This window comes from Sitodiplosis mosellana, unplaced genomic scaffold (genome assembly GCF_009176505.1).
Source record: "Sitodiplosis mosellana isolate CC-2019 unplaced genomic scaffold, AAFC_SMos_1.0 Smas_scaffold_6197, whole genome shotgun sequence".
Lineage (NCBI taxonomy): Eukaryota > Metazoa > Arthropoda > Insecta > Diptera > Cecidomyiidae > Sitodiplosis > Sitodiplosis mosellana.
The window spans coordinates 8,854,643-8,871,437 of NW_022601438.1; the positions used below are offsets into that span (position 1 = coordinate 8,854,643).

Consider the following 16,795-nt stretch of genomic DNA (forward strand, 5'->3'; position numbering starts at 1 on the left):
TTGATGCGACCGCATTGCGAGAAAGAAAATTGTTTGTTTTGATTTCAATTTAATTTGTGAATTAAATGTCATTTCATAAGGGAAAAATCATATAGTGTGCACTTACACCACCCATATTCCCTCCAGCCGGTTTCATTAGTGTGTACATATTATCCCCACCAGAATTTGACGAATCTAAAAATCAAACACAAAACATTTGTTAACAAGTTTGTTTGTTTTCTTCTTCTTCTTCTTCTTCTTCTTCTTCAAATGGTCATACGTATTGATTGAATTGATTTCATCAACTTACCTTGAGGTGAAGGCATTATCGGCGTACCTGGTCCTGGTGGACCACCTCCCGGCGGCCCCTACAATATGCATACATTTAAAATAGTAAACTCGTTTTCTTCTTGTTCGCATTAAAAATGAAATTTAGCTAAGATTAGTACTTACACCATAGTTTCCTGGTGACGATGACGAGTAGTTCATTGGTGTTGACGTATTTGGTTGCCATTGCGGTCGTCCTCCACTTGCCATTCCCATACCCGGTGGCATACCTGGTCCGCCTAAATACATTAATCATATCCAAATGGAAATATTAGGAAAATTTTCTTTTCTTTTTTTTCCGGCTTTTGCACAAAATTATTTTCACTTGAAAATTTCGCACAGCGATATTAAATTGTGATTCATACCTGGTGGTGGGCCCCGCATACCTCCTGGACCATAAGCTCCTGGTATTGGACCGCCGATAGAAGGACCTCGTGGTGGATTCATTCGTGGATTGATTGGGCCAATGCCTGGTGGGCCGCCTTTACACCAAACAACAATAAAAAAAAACAAAAAAAAACATAGTAAAAGAGAAATAGGGAAAAAATCGATGCAATTATCGGTCGTCTATAAATTGTGTCATAATAAATTCTCATATTGGTTTATTTTTCGGATATCTTATCACATTAAACTTTTTTTGTTTTTGGTATTCATATAATTAATATTGAACGGAAAAAAGTACAAATGGCCTACATGAGTTTACATAATAATACATTCATAAATTAAATAATTATAGTATAAAATTTGCAACTGTTGATAAAATGGCAAAAAGCACAAACATTGCACGAGGTGCGGATAATATGCGTGGATATTGGAATTAAATTTTTTGTTTTTAGTTCTGTATCTGAATAAAGCACCGAAATGCGTGTATATTTTTGCCGATTTGCGTATATTTGCTTACAGTAGATACAGTTTTTTTTGTTTTGTTTTCAACTTTCAACCAATAAATGTGAATTCTGATTTTAAATGAATGAACAATTAACACGAAAAATCACTTGAAAAACAACCGAAAAAAAAAGAATTTGCGAGCATAAATAAAAGCAAAACAATGTATGTGAGACATGCAGAATTGTTCTTTTTTTTCTTCTTCTTTTGTATCTGATCATTTCCATTATCGTTTGTGGTTTTTTCTTCCCTATCCAGCCAATCGAAACCATTCACTCACAAATTTGAATTTACGTGTTTAATTACAATCGAGCGGTTTCTATGGTTAGTTTGATCAAAAATGTTAATCAGTAATAGAATGAAAGTCAAATGAAAATGATAAGTTCAATCCTAATTTCACACATTCTCAAATAAAACACGAACCAAATTCGAATTGCATAATTGATAAGAAAAACAATATTCATAAATTGGCAATTCGTCATTTGAACTCGTGCCGGTTATTTTTTGATTCAAACAATGGTCATGGTGCGATTTGATTAAAATTCGATTCACAAAATTGATATGATAATGCGTGACACATGCAGATTAAATGAAGGCGAAAAAAAAACGCACACATACATCCAACCAATAAGAACAATGAACATTTTCGTAATTTTGCGTCGATTTTCGTACATATTTCCAAAATGAGTTGAGACACATTGTTCATTATTCTTGGCTAGGAGCTATTCATTAATATATACATATACAAAGACAAGTATGAGAAAAAGAAGCACGAAAAAACGGTGGAGAAGCAAACAATAATGATAACAATCAATGCTGATGCAACATTATTTCGAGATAGTAAATTCCAATTGATCAACATGATTCGCTAACCAACAGGCAATATTTTATGATAGAAAATTCCATAATTTTATCGATATATCAATTTCGCAAAAATGGACAGATTTGCCATCGCCATCGGAATCGATTTAACTTTCCTTCTATATATGTGCATCAATAAAATACCATTGCAATGAATGTTCTATCACAAAGCATTGACTGACTTTTTAACAAGCAATGCATTTTCAGATGCTCACAGTTGCTCGAACAAGTGAAACAGTGACCTATTTATTTGTTTTGTTGTTGTTATTCTACGACTTTTGAACAAATGAGAGCATTTATTTTGCTTCGTTCTCGTTATTCTATTCTTCGGAATTTTTTCGTTTTGAAAACAAGAAAAGTAAAAAAAGAATCATAGTTCCTGCAACCAAAATGGGAATACTGTGTGTGACAATGAACATGTATTGCGTTCAGTTCTAAAGCGAGCACAAAACTCGGTTCTCTCAGCTCATTTCATCCTTTCCAACTTCAATAGCTTTATTTCCAATTCGGTAGTCTAGAGAAATTTTTGTTTTGTTTTTGCTTTTGATTGTCTTTTGAGATAAAATGCCAATTAGAACAAAATTTTAAAATTTCAACGCAGAAATGACACAAATTTCTTTCAAAATGCCTAACGTTTTTTTTTTTGTTGTTGTTCGCTTTGAATTTCAATAAATTCCGGTTTTGAGAGCGAATATCCAAAAAAGGAAAGAAAAATTATATGCAGTTGAAAGGAATAAATGAACACAGCAGAAGAAAAAAACCAAAAAATAAACAAGAGAGACACGAATTGTACTTATATATAAAACGAAACTGAATGAACGAAATGTTAAAAAGAAAAAAACAAAAAAAAAATGGATGTCCATCCCCATTTCCAATTCAGGTATAAAATGCAATAAAACGCAATTGTCCAAATGCGATGTGTTTGACGATCCGTCGAAACGATTTTTTTTTCGCTTCGTCGTTTTCTCTGAACGATTTTCATGCGTGTGACAGAGAGCAATGTAAATCATGGACATGCTTTGATCGCTTCTTCAGCAACATTTTAAACATTTTAGTCAGAATACAGTCAGATGTATTTTGGAAAAGAAAATTGTTCGTCCAAAAATGTAAAATTTCGATTAATTTGGAATTTGACGAATTTCGGGTGTATTTTTTTGTTCAAAAAAATAGGTTTTTGATTTTGGAATCGATTTAATTTTTCAAAATTTTTATAAGCCAAATACAAATTTGCCAAATGACATTGCCAATCACTCAGAACATTGAGATTTTCAGACGCAAGAAAAAATCGACGCTCACAAACGCATCTCAATCATAAAAAATTTGTCATTTTCTCTCTTTCGTTCGTTTCCAGCCGACAAAATTTTGTAAAAGTGCACATGAATTTATCAAACGTAATGTTGCGCAGTGATTTTAATTGTTTTTCTTCTTTCACAATAAATGACAAACAAAAAAAAATGAGTAAATGTGTATGCATATTGTACAAATAAAGAAAATCAACTCAGGGAAAGTTATAATAACGTTACGAGTAAAGTAAATGTCAATGGAGATAATAGAGGAAAAACCATTTGTTTGTGGTTTTCATAGTTGTGTTTGTGTTTTTTTTTTCTCTCATCAATTTGAACGAAAATGAAAGTAAAGCAACAACAAAATTATATATATATATGTACTCAAAATAGAGGTATGAAATCAAATTTGTGAATAAATTAAAACCAAAACAGAAAAAAAGTTAACAGAAAAAAAAACTAAGTAAAATTCATAGAGGCAGCTGACAAGCGACACATATAATTGCCTACCTTGCCATGCTACAAAATCGCCAGCTTCACCTATAAAATAGGAAAAAGAGATAATATTTCTTATTTTAATTTGTTCGATTTTTGCATTTGTTTGTCGTATGCTCTCTCTCTCTCTCTCTCTCTCTCTCTCTATCTCTCTCTCCCTCTCTATCCTTCGCTCTGGGATATTAAACAACAACCATCGGATGGCAGCAAGACCAAAAACAACTTAAATGACAACTGTAGCGACGCGAGCGCCCTCAATTTCAATAGGCAAATAAATGTAATTTCGGAATTTTTTTCCGAACTAAACAGCGCGAAAATTTGAATTTTCTTGATGCTGCCACCCTATGACATCAACACAACTAACAATTTAGCTGGTTTGGTTGCATCATGGCAACTGACATACCATCTCTCCAATATGTATCTCTTTGTGCATTATTCTCTTCTCGTTTTTTTTTCCAATTCAATAAATCAAAGGGCAAAATAAATTGTGAGAAAAAAAATTTGTCTTTTATATCGTCATCGTCTGTTGCTACGCCAACCAGCCGAATGCGAACAGAAAATACGTGTCTGTCGTTCGTTTTTTCCACATCTGAACTCAGTAGGAAATTCATTAATTAATGAAAGAATATTTTTTCCCGCTTTTTTTTTGGGATGGGGAATATTTTTTCTCGCTTTGTGACAATTGTTCGATTGATTTGCGCGAAGTCCCGACTCAGCCGAGGACTTGATTTGGTTGTGTTAAAACAGTTGAATTGTGAGAGAATAGATGTTCTTGGAAAATTGGTAATACAAAAAAAAAACGGAAATTCCTGAGTCAATCAACGCGAGATATAACCGTTTATCGTGAGCCGTAGGTTCACGTGAATATGTCGTTAGTAGCTATATGGTTAAGTAAGAAGGCAGAAAATCTATGGAAAAGCCATTCCGAAAATTCTATTCGCTCGAATTGGTTTTAGTCTACTACTTAGTTGAATTTAACAAAAAAAAAAAAAAACGGCTTAAAATCTCATAATCATATGGATGGAAAATGCATTCATTTCTGTGTCTCTTTTTGAGCCTATGGTATAACAGCTAAATTAAATCCCTCACAGTGTCTGCTTTCTTAAAAATTTCTCTTTGTTTTTTAGTTTTCGATTCCCTTCAATTACAAGCTAAAATTCGCTTTTATTTTGTACTTCGAGAGGAACAACAGGAACAATTTTACTATTTAGTTCAAAAATCCAAAAAAGTTGACGAAGAAAAAAAAAATCAGTGGAAAAAACATTGACGAATAATCCGAATTAAAAAAAGATAAACCAATGAAAAAAAAAGAAACATAAATAAAACCACAATTAACGAGACAATGTGTTGCCAAATGGAATGATTTTCATTTCTGAGATACTGATAACTAAAATCACATCTCAAGTGCTACTTTTTGCGATCTTAATGTGCTTTCGTTAATTTATGATTTTATCGGAATAATTTTGGTGGTGTGAGGTTTTGGTTTAAGGATAAACAATTTTTGTTGTTGTTCATTTTCGAAAAGAAAAACAAAGCCAATTTTACTAGTTTCATACAAAAAACAAAATAATAATATATCGAAAGGGAAAAAAACTGTATATATGTATACTCAATTTAAAATGTGTGATAGAAAAATACCTTGCCGTGTTGGATCCATACTATTTGGCATCATTGGTTGTCCAGGTGGCTGAAAATGATCGTACAAAAGATGTTAGTATGCACACGTTGTGTTTCGGATTGATTTTGTTTTTGGAAGCGTTTCCGATTCATACTTACTCCATTGAATTCGTTTCCAATTCCTTGTGGCATTCGAACGCCAGGTCCTCTAGGACCTGATGGATACCGAGGCGCGCCCATAAACGACTATGAAATAAAGAAAAATACACGTACAATTTTAGTTAAACGATGTCTTATAGCCCATTCGGGCCCATTTCAATGAATCTAAAATTCCAATTTTAAACTAAAATTTACTATTTCAAAATCTGAACGTTTTTTTTTCTCGGAAAATATCACATAATTTTCGCTTTCATGCCCAAAGCATTTTCGCATATTGGAAAACAACGACATCGAAATGCTTAGATTTATGCCGACATTAATATGAATATAAGCGCACAATGATCAAGCGTCGTGTATTTTCTTTTCTGTTTGACAAAAACTCTCTTGTAACTTGTGCCAATTGGCCGATCGCATGCGATCGCTGTAGTCACAACTGTAATCACTTGATTTTATACTATACACCAAATGAAGAAAAAAAAGGTATTAATATCACCACAATATACTTGTTTGTTTGTTTTATATCAAAGAAAAGTAAGAAGCGGAAGGGAAAAAACACAATGGCTTAGTAAGAATACGACATCAAATCACATCACATTTAAATGAAAACGAGAAACATTTAAAACAATGATGATGTTAACGGTTGTGTTCTGTGTTCTTTTTTTTTGTTGACAAAATATAAACAAATTGCCACAAAAATTAAATTCGATTTTTTTTTGTACAAAAAACAATTTTACACAAAACATTTAAAAAAAACCATTTTTTTTTCTTCGGAACTAAAACTAAATTAAAGAGATGAACGGTGCCTGGTTTGGATCACACACACACACCAGATATGATCACGCAACCGATCAAGTGTGTGAAGCATCGCGATCTTATGAGCAACATGAAGTGTGACATTTACTTATAGGATTCGTATTTGTTTAAATCTCGTGATACTTTTTTGAATCGAATCGAAACAGTTCGCATTGAGTGGGTGGTAGATCGTCGCTGAAACGTCGCTGCTGTTGCAAAACTAATATCTATTGTCGAAAAATTGGAATTGGGCATCGAAAAACGTGTAAACATGTAAATGCAATTTTGTGATACGGTGCATAAAAAATTAGATAGAGAAAAATGGCAGGCATATTGTTGTTGGTACAGTTTGTTTGTTGTTGTTTTGTTCAGAAAGAAAAAGAAATATTGTTCGTGCAACAAACATAAAACAAATAAAAATGATTTTGAGAGTTACAAAAAATGAATGGAGATGGAACGAGGTGTGAGGTTTGGGGTTGGTAGTGTGTAGGATAAACGGTGGTGAAGTGAAGGTGGCGGCGATTCGTCGGTTTTAATTACGCATTCATTCTACTGAGTCCGTGTCGATGGATCGAAATAAGGTTAGAATTGATTGTCTTTCTCTCAATGAATCAGCCAGAGATCGACTTGTAAATTTCAGCTCCACATTTCCCGAAGCATTTTTCCCAATTCAATATGTTATTTTCTTTTTGCTTTGCTTTGTTTTCGCATTTTGCATTGTTATTTACAACCGAACACCAACCGAAAAACTAACCTGTACCTGACCGGACATCAATTGATTATGCGAAGATGGTGGCTGTGGATGCGGAGACTGCTGACTTGTTGGGTGTGTTGGCGGTGATGGTCTCAGTGTAGAATTCTGTGAAATACACATAAAATGCAACGAAAAAAAAACGGAAAAAATGTACAAACACGACAAAGAACATACAAACAGTCAAACAAACGAACAAACAAAACACCGTGAATTTAAAAAAAAAACACACAACTTAAACTGAAACACAACACCGATATCGATATACGACTGATTAAAAACGCAAAATTTGTTGTTGTTACTTTGATACAGCATCAAAAACGGCACAGACATTATTTCTGCGATTGATATTTGCTTTTCAAAAGTTTGCTTTTGCCACTAGCTAGTGGCGTTTTTGCTAAATAATTTTGTTGGCGTTGTTGTTGTTGTTTTTTTCTTTTTCTTTTGCCATTCACTGGCTACATAAATGAATGAAAATGTGATTTTATTTTTGGTCAAATGATTAAATATTTATTTTATTTTACTCGAGTCATTTTCTCGTTTTGGCATTTGATCCATTGAAAATTTGTTTTGGGTTTTCTCTCTCGCTGGCTCACATAATTTACATTTTTTTTCAGCGATTTTTTCTTCTTCCTTTTTTTCTCTTTCCAAAAAAATGACTTACGCATAAAATAATGCAATTGTGTGTCTATTATATGCTACTCTCTTGTTGTTGTTGTTTTTTTTTCATTCAACAGTGTTTCGTTTGAGTTCAATATAATAATAAAATTTGCAGCGGAAAAACACAGAACAGAAATATAACATGAAATACATAGGTTTTGTTCTTTTGGTTGAGTGAGAAAAACGAAAAACATAAAAATTAAAACACAGAAATGTTCAAGAAGTAAAACAGAAATACCAAACAGAAATTATATTCATCATATATGGCATAAAATGTGCTTTCATTTTGTATACACACACGCGGCATAGTTTTACAAATTTATTTTGGTTTTTCATCAAGAATTTTGTTGATTCGCAATGAAAAGAGAGACACGAACATGTTTCTAAGACTCTTGATTTCTGTGTGTGTGTGTGTGTTGCGCGCTTGTTTTCTTTGTCATACAACGATTGATCAATAAACAAACAGAAAATAGAATTGATTTGCTTAAAGGACGTCTGTCGATATCGATTCCTAGCGTTTGCAAGGTACATATTAACTGCATTCAAAAAAGGATGAAACATGAATTGACGTGCGATTAATGATTTAAAATGATTTTTGAGGGGGAGGGTTGGTAAAATGTGATATGCGATTTGTTTTTTTATTGTTGCTTTTGCGATTTGCTATGATTAGATACTAATTTACTAATTAGAATAATGTATCAAAAAAGGGGGAAAAATGGGCGCTCATTCCAAAAATACATCATTATTGCATAGCAGCGAAGATAGAGATTTCCAAACAAAAGAAAAAAAATTAACAAATAGTTGTGTATTCATTCAAGTGCTCCGAATTTGGACGCGTTGGAAGCAAATGTCACATAAAATTCGATCAACTTCTTATGGACGGCGTCATTTCATTATGCAGTGAATTTCATTATTTTACAGTCTTTCTCTTTTTTTGTTGTTGTTCATTATGCTGTTTTCACATTCGAGATTTCGAATGTTGTTTTCATTTGTTGTCGCAAAAAAAATGTAGCAATCGAAAACGAAAAATTGCTCATCTACGTCACTCGATGATCATCTATGAAAATAAGCTGAACCGAAAACTTACTGGAAAAAAGTTTGGTGCCATTGGTCCACCTGGCATTCCTTCATTTGGTGGCAGTTGACCGATAGGACTAGGTGCAGGACCAGCATTCTATATTTAGGGGATAAAAATAATTCCAGTTTAGATACCAGATTGCCACACTCTCAAAAAAAAAACAACAACAATCAATGACAGTTTACAAAAAAGATTGGTTTAACTTACGTGACCGATGCCATTTACGCCGTATCCTGAACTAACAAAACCCTGTTGCGCATGAGGAAAATCACGATTAATCGTTGGCTATTTTTAATTTATCAATTTATTCATGGGTTGGTATAAGCGATGGTACTTTCAATTTATTAACACTTACATAGTCGTGAAACGCTTTTGCTTCGGATGAATGATCACATTGTTCTCTTCTTTCTGGTGCCGCACAATAAAGATCCCAGAACACACTGAATAGATGGAAAAGATCGCATCGAAAATTAATTGACACTCAATCTCTTTGATGCCGAGCAAATGGGGGGGGGGGGGGAAACAGACGAAAAAAAAAGAGAAGAAAAATACTTACCACCACCAGGAATGTAGGAATCCAGGCGGTTCGCCTAGTGTGATGTTTTTCTCCCATCGGATTTCCGAGAGAAATGTCTGTGCGGCTTTTTGTGCTCCAACATGCAGTAGATATTCGTACACATAGAGGGCCAATCTGAAGTTTCAGACAAAAACGAGAGAAAAAGATGCACAACAATGAATCAGATGTTGATAATTGACCAAGTTACAAGCAAATGCAATAAATATGATTCCCATTTGGGAGAAAGAGTTAAAGCGAAAAAAATGCATTTGCATTTCAATCAAGTTCTAATTTCACTACGGCTAAATTAATAAAGTGTGATCAGGAATATGAGTGATGGTGGAATTATGATTCATCATTTCGCATGGAGAAAGACAGCGTAAAGCAACACCTCATCATTTTTAGCGCACCGATTTCAAAGAGCCAGACATATAAATTTGGAATCATTTTGCAGATCGCTCCCTCTCTATCTCTCAATACAATAACGATTGAGCGGAATATTTTTCTGCTTAAAATAGGTTTATCGCCATCGAAATTGATGATTATTTTGGTTTCAGTATTCAGTCTCGTTGCATATTCAACCAGGAAACGGTGAGCAACAACAACAGCAGCAGCAGCAGCAGCAGCAGCAGCAATAACAGCAGTAAAAGCCGAACCAGTAGAATACCTTTGAATAATTCGTGCGTTTAACACATAGTCTTTTGTCGGATAGCATCTAGTGAGAGCGTTTTCTTTGCATTATTATTATTGGCAGTTTGACGTTTTTGCAACGTTTGTGAGTGAACCAGGCGATTGTATTTAAAGTATAACAAAAGATGCAACACTACCGAATGTGAGAGAGAGAGAGAGAGAGAGAGAGAGAGAGAGAAAGAGCGCGCGCTCGGCATGATGTGTGCATTTTTTTGTTGTGTGGTGGAAATAGCAGCGGCAAAACGGCAAAACGGCAAAATCAAAACCAAATACCTTGCACGTACACAAATTTCAAGCAAGAGAAACAGAGACAGAGAGAGAGAGAGAGAGGAGGAGAGCGAATAGAGCGCGCGCGCATCGTTTCAATGAATGAAAGAGAGACGCAATGCATGAGATAAACTTACAAATGCTTTGTAGAACGCTTCAAGATAAGCACGATGCGGCTACCGAGGCCTAAATATTCCACTTGGTACTCGGTATGTGCTCGTTTTTATTTTACTTTTTTTTCATATCATATTCTGTGTGTATTTCGGTATGTGTTCAAATGAGACTCGTGTGCTTGCTTGCGTATATCAGCGCGTTGCTGCCGCTGCTGCGAGAGTCTGTCCAATGGTTTTTGGTTTGTTTTATGAATTTGCTTCACAACGGATTACCTTGCGCGCTCAAAAGGAAACATTTTGCACTCATGCATCGTTGCACGTAATAATATTATGTTGCTGGACATGATAAAAACGTTCTTTTTTTTCGTTGTTGTTGTTGTTGTTTTGAACCAACGAAAAACAAAAACATGAAACACGTAGAAAATAATACATATATTATTGACATAGAATCGAGCTGCCACCATGGCTCAGACTCTCCAACCATGATGCCCCAATGTTATTTATCAATCAAATAACGATTCGATGGACGGTCAGAATTGCAAACCAATTCATTCGATACGGTCATCATATCGAGGCACAGGTAGTTGTTGGTGCATGCACACACACAAACAGTGAGAGACACACAATTTCGGATTAAATATCTCTCATTGGACGTTTTTTGAATTTTTTTTTTTACAATTTTGTCTGTGCTTCAATAGTAAAACGGCAGCAGCCGAAGTAGTAACAATGTTTGTACGACTGTGCGTTACCCTATTATGCTGTTGATGTCGTTGCTGTTGCCGTGAAATCGCAACGTTGCACACGCCGGAATGCTATGCAACTTCTGCCGTCATCACTTGATAAAACAAGCAGCATGATGAGAGCGCTCTGGAAACGGCGAACAATATGTTTTATGTTATTTCATTTCACATTTCTCTCTCTCACTCTCTCTCTCTCACTCGCTCTTGCTCTGTATTTTTGCGAAAGCATTGCGCGAGTTCTGTATGTGTGTGTGTGTGTGTGTGCTAACAATGGGTTTGAAGTTAGTTAGTCCATCATATCAAGTGGCTTTGAAAACAAATGCGCCAATTATTTCTGAAGAACATGGTGCAAGAGCAACATGAAGCGGCAAATAGCGCGATGACGACGACGATGACTTCTTCTTCTTTTGCATAAAATATGCCCATCGCCCTACAAACCAGAATAACATTTTCCCAAAACGAACAGAGAAGAACATCCTTCATCAAATCATCCATACACAAATCCACACAGTTTTTTTTTCGTTCATTCCACTGTTCTTCTCTTCAGCTCTCTGTTGCTTTGCTTCATTTGCATCGAATCGGTTTCGAATCAGATTTGCATCAAAATATTCACTTTAACTTCGTCACACTGTTGACCGATGAACTTCGAACACGAACAACGGCAGAGCAACAGCAAAAAAAAAAAACAAGAAGAAATAATGCATTTGGAAATAATGAAATGAATTTTGGCGATGGGTAAAAGTACGGTTTTTGACATAATCAAGCAAAATGCATCGGTTTGCATCCTTTAACTGTGCATTTCTCTTTTTCACTACGATATGTTTACACGACGCAATTTTTTTTCTCGCTCTCTGTGTTGTCTGTTTTTTTTTTTTACGTGCTTGTTCCTGCGTGCTACCACGAGAGCTTATATACTCAAACAATTTATCGATTTCATATTTACGTAAATATAACCATTTTTATTTTTTTTTTTTCATTTCATGTGTGGTGTAGGACACGATTCAGTAAAAATTGCAATGACAAAATCTCGTCTTTTTTCTCTCTCCTCGGTCTTTCTATCTCACTCGACCAATCGCATGTCGCTCAATGTATGCACACCGCAAAAATGGGCCGAATATGAATGGTTTGGAGCGAAAATGTATTACAAAAAAGTTGAGCGAAAAAATGTCAAATGAAAAGGGATAGCTATATAGTTCACTACACAGTTCACTATATAGGTATCCCTTTTCCGCTCATTCATCATCGACATTTTTCCGCTCAACTTTTCTGTATTACATTTTCGCTCTAAACCATTCATATATGGTTTGAGGAGGTAGGAAAAATAGCCAACGATTAAAATGTGTTTGGACATTTGCCTAAACAAATGGTTTTGTATGCACATCTTTATTATACCTCGCTCCCCTTCTATCGACCAGAAAAAACAACAACAAATGATGAAAGTAAGACAGAATGGAAAAAAAACTATGCCATGAGTTTTCGTTCAATCGCATTCATGAATGTGAATGAATATGGAACAAATATGATTTATGCACACTGACAAAATGCATTTTACGAAATGCACATGCATAAAAGATCTCTTCGTGGTGGAAGGAGGAGAATATTAGTCGTGTGTAAGTGTTTACCACGCATATAACAACAACGTAACGTGCGTACAAATTCAATGTGCAAATGAATGTGACGAAATCTTGCCAGTCTGTGTCTAATAACAGGTACCGCGAACGTGAGCGTGCGCGCGCGCACCTCTTGCTCGTGGAAACACACTTTGCCAAAGATTTGCGTTTCCGTTCAATCGGCGTTCTGTGTGTTATTTTTCTTCTTCTTCTTCTTTTTCTTCTTTTACTTCGTTTGGTATTTCTTTTATTGCAAAAGTTTCAATGAAACTATAAAAACAAAATATGGCAAAAAGTTTGTTCATTGGTGTTGATATGCTGTTGCCCTGTTGTTGTTATTGTTGAAGCATAGATAAATTTGTCAACGCTGGAATATTCTAAGTTAATGTAGCGTCAAGTGCATCGTGCGTCGGCTGATTACGACACGCTGCTCTATTCGTGAGACTGGGTGAGTGAGTGAGTGAAAGAGAGCGAACGAGCGAGCGGCAACAAATTTTTCGAATCAAATTGGCCGATTGTTGAAAATGGTTATACCAACACTTGTTACAACGTAACAACGGCCAATATTTTCGCCAAAATCCTGGGCCGTTTGCATTTGGTCAAGAAGAGAAAAGAATAATTCGATTCGATCTTGTTTCGGGTTCGTTTTTTATTTTCGTTTTATTGCAGGAAATGCATTAAAAGCGCTTGAGAATAGAACGCCATCGAAAGATGCATCAAAAATCATCAGACATGACCAACTGTCTGTATATTCAAAAGGAGTTTAAGTGTATTTAAGCGAACAATACATGAACGAACCTAATCCATGCTCAAAAACATGCCATAGTATGTGTGTGTGTGTGTGTTGATAAAACGTTTATTTACTTTATCGAGTGTGAACGTGACAGAGGCAGAATGAGAGGCAGAGAACAAGAGCGACAGTCACAGTCGTATAGGGGCAAATAGTGGTAACGTTTTTCGGTGTGTATAATACCGACTTTTCACGTTCTGAAGATTTAGTTGAATTGTCCCTATCTCGCGCGAGAACGAGAAAGCGGGAATAAGGGAAAGATAAAGAGAGAAAGACATACACAGATTCGACCGATTCAAATGCAAGCACAACACCACCACGTACACATACGGCATGTGGCGTATACAGTGTGACACGCACACATATCCCCAAGTATATAAAATATATATATATGTAAAGAGAGAGAGAGAGAGAGAGAATTGTTTTTCTATATGTATGTACCGAATGACGCTTGGAAGCGCGAATATACACCATCGTTGGCTCACTAGGTGAATTTAATAGAGTTGTTTCACCGCATGAAGGCTCACCAAATAACCGAATGTGAAATACAATAGAAACATACACTGCATGAATGATGACGAAAGAAAGGGAAAGAAGGGGAACACAAACGAATAGGCAACGGCAACATAACAAACAAATAAACAAAACGTTTGCATGAGAACGCGTGTAGATCGTTTGCATGAACGCAAATCGTTCACTCTCTATCTGTGTGTATGTGTGTTTGTGTGTGTGTTTGTGTCTCACTCACTCTGCTTTCTCTCTGCCATGCTGTGTGCCACATCTGTCTACCTTGCTGTCTCTGTCATTCGTGTTCGGCTAAGATGTTCGAATGTGTATTTCGAATGCGATTGAAGCAGCGCGCGTTGTTTTTGAGCGCCATTTAGCCTATACATACATATATGCACACAGTAAGAAGGTGCACAGTGCTTCAACATAGTCGAGAGTTGAGAGACAAACAACATCGGGAACATTATATACAGCGCGCGCTCTCGGATACCAATTTTATGCGTTGTGTGTTTGGTACATAGAGCCGATTTTACTGGCGTGTGTGTTTTTTTTTTCCTCTTCTTTCGTAAATAACAATTTTTTTTTATAAATGTGTGTATATATACGGAATGGTACGACAGGGTGTATTGATTACATTGCCGCTGTTGTCGCTGGGCGCTCGTTAAATATTACACACCAAATGTGACACAAACGAATAAGCGAGATGAATTCTTGCAAATGTCGAGAACTAGAATTTGTATGCTTAGACAGACACCCTGCACATATTGTGCACGCACACATATTTTCGGCCATTTATTTGGCTCTCGATTTCGCTCTCTCTCTCTCTCTCTCTAAATGTAATGCACACTTATATAGATATATAAATATGTATGTACGCGGCTCATTTTCTGCACATTTGACAAAACTCGATGAGAAAAAATCGCAACGAAAAAGACACACACAATTACTTATACACGTACATTCGGAAAATTCATACAGTCATTTATTTACGGCGAATATACGCGGCAGGCGTGTGCATTTGTGTGCGTGTGTGAGCGTGAGCGCGCGCACACGCTCCCGCCCGTTTGTATATGCATGTGTGTATGTGTGTGTGTGTTGGGCTATATTGAGTGAGTAAGTGTATGTGCGTATTTACGCGTTTTTGGTTAAATCTGATGGTGGTTGTTGTTGCCGCTCGTTTGCTTGATCGTCGTTTCTTCTCTTTGCTTGATTTCAAACATCCATGCGAATGAGTCAAAATCTGAGAATCGGAAAATAAGTGACACTAGGCATTTTCATTCAAATTCGAAATTTTTTACATGTCACGTAGACTAGAGAGCGAGAGAGAGAGAGAAGGATAGTAAGAGAGTTTGAATTTTTGTTTCCCAACCCTTCGGCGTGTTTACGAGCGACCCGCGCCAAACGACCGAAATTCATGTCAACATTTTTTTTTTTGTTGGTTGGTTGGTTCGGCCCAATATGAACGCCGTCACACTCGACATGATAGCAGTTCTCAATAGACGGAAAGATCTTGAGCATGCATATGCGCTGATGACTTGCCACTACGTGGGAAATTCGACATGGACGCGCTTGAACATGCCGAATGTTTAAGCTTCATTTCGTTTTGAGATGTGCACGCACAGTGCATTCATTTACATGAGCTAGACCAAAATACCGACCGGTACAAATCAAATCGATCAAAACACTTCCATGTCTTTGAGAGATAGATTGATTGGTCGACGTCGTTGTCGTCGTCGCAAACACCACCGCTGCTAGAAAAACGACCAAACAAAACACACAAACACGGAATTTACTTTTATTGCTGTTGCTGTTGTTGTTATTATTACTATTGTTGCGCTTAATTCATTTGGCTGAGCGAGCGTGCGCTAGACTTTCATCGATTTACGAATCGATACATAATTCATATGCACACAAATCATTTACGTTGCTTTGACATGATCTGATAAAATTCAATGTATGTCAATTTGTCTTTTGGTATTGATCGCAATGTGGCTTCGGCTATCTGACTGCCACTCGCGCGCGCCTCTCACAACAAATCAAACTGTATGGTTGCTATCTGGAAATAGATCTACGTGTTATTGTGTATTTCAATCTTTATTTTTTTTTTTCTGCTTTCTGTTCTGTACTATTTGTTATGGACCCCATTGTCGGCCGCACATTTGTGGATTCACCGAAACAACAACAACAGCAAATGGAAGAGAATTCATCTGATTTTTGTTCTTTTTTCGGTTGCCACCAAAACAGTTCATCCCTACTAAATTCGACGCTTGTAAGCATTTTCGGTATTTTTCGTTACTTTTCCCTTCTTGTTCTTCTTCTTCTTCTTCTTCGAAATATTCGGCCAATTTGAAAATTAGATCATGACAGTGCATCAAAAATTGGGCCGATTAATTGCTTTGAAACGAATAAGAAAACTGAATAATCGAACAAAAAAACCAACGAACGAACGAAAAGAAGAAAAAAAAATTGAGCTAAAAATCAGTTCGAAAACGTCAAAAAGAAATTCGTAAAAAAAGTCGGTAGGTATTCATTCGAACAAAAAAAAATTGAAATACTAGAGAAGAGAGGAAAAAAAAGAATGGGAAAATATTGAATTTGTGTACACAGTGAGTGCAAATGCTCCGCATACATGCTT

The 16,795-nt window shown here is 35.9% G+C and overlaps 1 protein-coding gene across 17 annotated transcripts in view; it reads right to left on the reverse strand.

Annotated features, from left to right (window-relative positions):
* The window catches only part of LOC129577173 (single-stranded DNA-binding protein 3), a 32,152-nt gene that overhangs the window by 8,231 nt on the left and 7,126 nt on the right, over positions 1 to 16,795 (reverse strand). For 4 of the 17 annotated variants that reach the window (XM_055463759.1, XM_055463758.1, XM_055463767.1 and 1 more), the window contains exons 2-13: positions 9,444 to 9,578; positions 9,243 to 9,327; positions 9,095 to 9,172; positions 8,897 to 8,983; positions 7,153 to 7,257; positions 5,607 to 5,693; positions 5,469 to 5,517; positions 3,846 to 3,875; positions 672 to 788; positions 433 to 545; positions 290 to 347; positions 107 to 174 (exon numbers count right to left, since the gene is read on the reverse strand). In XM_055463759.1, the coding sequence (XP_055319734.1) occupies positions 107 to 174; positions 290 to 347; positions 433 to 545; positions 672 to 788; positions 3,846 to 3,875; positions 5,469 to 5,517; positions 5,607 to 5,693; positions 7,153 to 7,257; positions 8,897 to 8,983; positions 9,095 to 9,172; positions 9,243 to 9,327; positions 9,444 to 9,578 (1,012 nt within the window). The remainder of the gene's footprint in view (positions 1 to 106; positions 175 to 289; positions 348 to 432; positions 546 to 671; positions 789 to 3,845; positions 3,876 to 5,468; positions 5,518 to 5,606; positions 5,694 to 7,152; positions 7,258 to 8,896; positions 8,984 to 9,094; positions 9,173 to 9,242; positions 9,328 to 9,443; positions 9,579 to 16,795) is intronic. The other 13 variants (XM_055463766.1, XM_055463773.1, XM_055463772.1 and 10 more) reach the window with 7 other exon arrangements.